General features: G+C 44.7%; 1 protein-coding gene across 1 annotated transcript; it reads right to left on the minus strand.

The window, feature by feature from the left end:
• Positions 1-841: 841 nt before the first annotated feature.
• On the minus strand, positions 842-3,362 carry LOC134034206 (bone morphogenetic protein 10-like). Its single transcript, XM_062478597.1, has 2 exons — positions 2,824-3,362; positions 842-2,328 (listed from the first exon to the last, which is right to left on the minus strand). The coding sequence occupies exons 1-2, from the start codon at positions 3,170-3,172 to the stop codon at positions 1,289-1,291; spliced, it is 1,389 nt and encodes a 462-aa protein (XP_062334581.1). The 5' UTR covers positions 3,173-3,362; the 3' UTR covers positions 842-1,288.
• Between the last annotated feature and the right edge of the window lie 1,231 nt (positions 3,363-4,593).

The following is a 4,593-nucleotide window of genomic DNA, read 5'->3' on the forward strand; positions in this document are numbered from 1 at the left end:
AGGCCCTCAAGAAATCTGTACGTCACCAACCACACACAGTAAAGGAGGAGAAATGGAAATCATGCTATTTCCATATGGTGTCTTTGAAGGGAATGGTTGCTCCTTCACTTTCATCTTAGCACAGGGAGAGAATACCTTTCAGCATATTGTATAGTTCACTGCATTAAACTGTACCTGGGATTACAGGGAGCGGTGGTAAGTGTTTTTTTTTATTGTAATCAGTCTCCTTTTGTGTCTAATGCATTATGTATTTCTGAGGTATACATTGTGCATGGTGTTGGGTAACAGATGTGTAATGGTGTTATTAATGCATTATGTATTTCTGAGGTATACATTGTGCATGGTGTTGGGTAACAGATGTGTAATGGTGTTATTAATGCATTATGTATTTCTGAGGTATACATTGTGCATGGTGTTGGGTAACAGATGTGTAATGGTGTTATTAATGCATTATGTATTTCTGAGGTATACATTGTGCATGGTGTTGGGTAACAGATGTGTAATGGTGTTATTAATGCATTATGTATTTCTGAGGTATACATTGTGCATGGTGTTGGGTAACAGATGTGTAATGGTGTTATTAATGCATTATGTATTTCTGAGGTATACATTGTGCATGGTGTTGGGTAACAGATGTGTAATGGTGTTATTAATGCATTATGTATTTCTGAGGTATACATTGTGCATGGTGTTGGGTAACAGATGTGTAATGGTGTTATTAATGCATTATGTATTTCTGAGGTATACATTGTGCATGGTGTTGGGTAACAGATGTGTAATGGTGTTATTAATGCATTATGTATTTCTGAGGTATACATTGTGCATGGTGTTGGGTAACAGCTACACTGCTTGAAACTGAACACACGACTTTCCCCCACTGTTGCACGTGTGTATATGATTGAGTAACAATAAAAGGATTTGATTTAAAGAAAAAAATCAGATAGTAACTAGTTATTGCAACACAATATGCAAAGAATGCAACTTTGTTCTCTATGTTAAATAGCATTTTAAGTCATTCTCATACCATGTTAAATACCTCTATACAAAAGCAAATTTACATCATGAAATGCACAAACTTGTCCTACGTTCTCTGGGGCCCACACAAAGGATCCATGCCCTAAATATGACACAACAGCTATTTAGTTATTGATTGTTAACTTACAAAGCAAGGATAGCTATGTGTTTGTGGTACATGGCCCTTATTGTGGAACTGGACGGTGAAACTGACAATTGCTCAGTCTTCATATCAATTCACAGTCTGTGTCTGCTGTAGGCCGAAGTGTGTGGACTATCTACAGCCACATTCAGCCACCACCATGCCCTCATACTTGTGCTTGTAGGTGACCACTCCCCCGTCCATGTAGAGCAGTGATATGGGGTCCAGCTTCGTGGGCACACAGCAGGCTCGAGAAGCCATTTGTGGTCTGCGGACGCTGAGAAGAGTCTGGACGATGGCGTGCTTGGTGGGCGATACCTCCGAGGTCATAGGCGGGTTGCAGACGCCGTTACACTCGTAGGCGTCGTAGCCCAGGGGCTGGATGACCCAGGAATCCCATCCAATGTCCTTGAACTCCACGCGGAGCGGCGTCCTCTTGCAGGACTCGCCCTTGACATTGCGACGGACTCTGGGAGGTGTGTCGTAGATAAGGTTGGAGTGCAGCCGCGCGAGAGACGTTTGTTTGTCCTGCTCCTCGTTGTCAGGGACGCCGCCGTTCCGGTTGTCGCCGGCCCTGAGTGGCTGCTGGCTGACGTCTAGGTTTGCAGGAAGGTCGTTGTCCTGTTCCATCAGCTGCTGGATCTCTCGCCTGTCTTCGCGGATGCTCTGATCATCCGAGAACACGATCACGACGGGCTTGTGTTTCCCCTCGGAGCTCCGGTCTGTGTCCACGCCCGCTGCCTGTTCCACCTCGTCTGTGATCTTCTGAGGGGTCTCCTCGTGCTCAGGCTCCACGTTGGCGATGTGGACCTCCAGCCTGTGGGTGGTGCAATCTGTCTTCCGCCAAGCACGGAGGGCGTGAGTCAGATCAAACGACACCCAGGCGTCGTCCTCGCCGCGGACACGCCGGGTGGCCAGCTCCTCCGTCTCTCTGATCTCCTCCTCCTTCCCTCTCCTCCCTGTCCCCCCGTGTGCCCTCCAGAACCCCCCGCTGTGTATCTTATACACCGTAACCTCGCGGTCGAGGCCAGCGAAACATCTGCGGTCTCGTTGCACCAGGGTGTAGAGTCGGAGTTGGGCGGTGGTGATGTGCTCGTGGGGGGGGATGGAGATGTTGAACAGCAGAGGGTGTCTCCTTACACCCATGGATGTCACACTGTAGGGGGAGGAATCTGGAATTAAAATATCAATAGGGGTCTGAATAGGATTTACATACAGATTTAAAAGATAAGCTTTGATTGAATTGTTATTAATTGTTTTGTCTAACTTTCAATTAGATTTTTTGTTTGTTGACATATAATTTCTCTCCAGAAAAAAACAAAAGCCTTTGGAATGATTAAAATGAATGGTTAAAAGGTGGAATCTAACAAAAAAATAGTCAGAACTCATTCCTTTGAAACATAATTTAATAATTTATTTATCTAAACCATAAGCCTATTTATGCAACTATTAGAGAAAAAAACATTCTGGAAACTAATTGCATTTCATTAGGGCAGAGCAACCCTTCTCGAATACAAAACAAATTTTCTTGGATCAAATAAAATCCAAGTATCTCTTTATGATAACGATCTTACTTACAATCAACGTTATGAATAAATGACGAAGCTTGTGGTGTTGTTTCTCCTAAAAACAACAAAAAACTTGTGTTACAAAAGAAAAAGTTGTACCTTCATTCTTGAAACTGCGTATTATGTTGTCTGAGGGCACTGTGGTTCGATCGTGGGCAAATCGGTTGTACAGCTCCAGCATGTATTCTGGTGGCTCCTTGCGGGCGGCGCGAGGCTTTGGACAGGGCCCCAGCTCCGTGAGGTTAAACGTCGACAGAAACTGCCCCAAAAGGTCCTGGACATCCAGGTCACCCTCCTGCTTCAGGAGGGCGCTGTTCAAAACCCCTCTTGCCCCGCGAGTGTCCTGGGGGGCCATGATGGGACTGGCCCGGCTTGCCCCAGGCAGCAGCACCAGCAAGACGCTCAGAGTGTAGCTGTACATAGGTTTACAGGACACTTGAGCAGCCATGGTTGAGTCAAGGTCAGATTCAGGTCCGAAGAGAATGTCAGATATGGAAATAGGATAGACTCCACGGCAGAGAACACCTGTAGAGAAGTACACCCCGCTATCTAGCGGCGTTAGGGGGTTGAGGGGAAAAATTGCTTTGTCCTTGTGCAGCTTGTGATTGGGTGCAGAGGGCCGGACTGTGTTGTCAGTGCTCCTGTGACATGTTTGGAGATGTCACAAAGGCTCCGCTCACAAACCCCCCCCCACCCCCCTCCCCCCCCTGCCTCCCCCCCCCCCCCCCCCGCCTCCCCCCCCCCCCTGCCTCCCCCTGGGCCAGGGACGGGTGACGAACACAAACCCCTCTCGAGTAGTATCTGCTTTCCATGCAAGCTTTTCTTATGGTGCCGGCTGTCTCCACTGAAAGGGTGCCGGCTGTTTGTTCATCACGACAAAACTACAGCCCTTATCTCTTATCACTTAATATGGAAGTGAGTCTGAGATAAATGGGAAAATAAACAACACTTTCTTTCTTATTTGTTTACCGCAGTTATACTGTAGTCACTGTTGTTTTTACTTCCGAGAACATGAGAACTTACTTTGTGTCCATGTTGATCACTTGCCAGACGCCAGAGAGCATTCTTTGATCCATATTTATACTGACTTATATATATTAAATATATGAAAACAAATCATGCAACATCAGTAGTTGGTTCAAGCATAATCACAAGATAACTACCTTCTGATTATGGTTTATGTATTTCGATCAGTTCAAATAGTCAATACTGTGATTGTGGTAACATTTGACGGCAGATAAAGATGTTGCAGGTTCAGATTCCCTCCTATAATGTCACTTTCAATAAATGCGTCTGCTAAATGAAAGCACTATATTATTGTTATTACATAATTTATTTGGCAATAAGTTAATGTAGTACTGCAAGGACCCCACAAGAGGTCATAGTACATTTGTGTTCATGGTTGATACTAAAATATTTCTTTATTTTTAGAAACCTTTTTTTCTACCTTGACATTTGTATATAATTTCAAGCTAAAAAGAGCTCAGATATTGGAGCTTCTTGAATAATTAGCCGTGATTGATTGACATGTCGTCGTATCCATTGTGGTATTCCTGCTGTGTGGAAATTCCGCCCAGGGTGTTGTGATATTTCAGTAGCATGGGGAGGCTGTGGGATGTACAACACAGCTTCATTAAAATGCCCATACCCTCATCCAGAAGCCCTTAGAAATATCCAGATTCTAGATAGATAGGCCTCAGTTGATCAACCAAAATATAAATTGCATCTCTGCTGATATCCAACCACTGGTCGGGAAGGGAGTGAGGGGAATATGCAATACCGACTAGTTTTAAACTGTAGTACAACTATGACCTTCCATTGTGTGTAGCGATGAACAATGAGCTGCACTACACAATCTTGTACCATTTG

The sequence above is a fragment of the Osmerus eperlanus genome, chromosome 14, assembly GCF_963692335.1.
Source record: "Osmerus eperlanus chromosome 14, fOsmEpe2.1, whole genome shotgun sequence".
Classification (NCBI taxonomy): Eukaryota; Metazoa; Chordata; class Actinopteri; order Osmeriformes; family Osmeridae; genus Osmerus; species Osmerus eperlanus.

Coding starts and splice junctions, on each gene's coding strand:
- LOC134034206 (XM_062478597.1), bottom strand. CDS start 3,172: ATGGCTGCTCAAGTGTCCTGTAAACCTATGTACAGCTACACTCTGAGC. Junction 2,329..2,823: donor ACGCAGTTTCAAGAATGAAG/GTACAACTTTTT, acceptor TTTTAATTCCAG/ATTCCTCCCCCTACAGTGTG.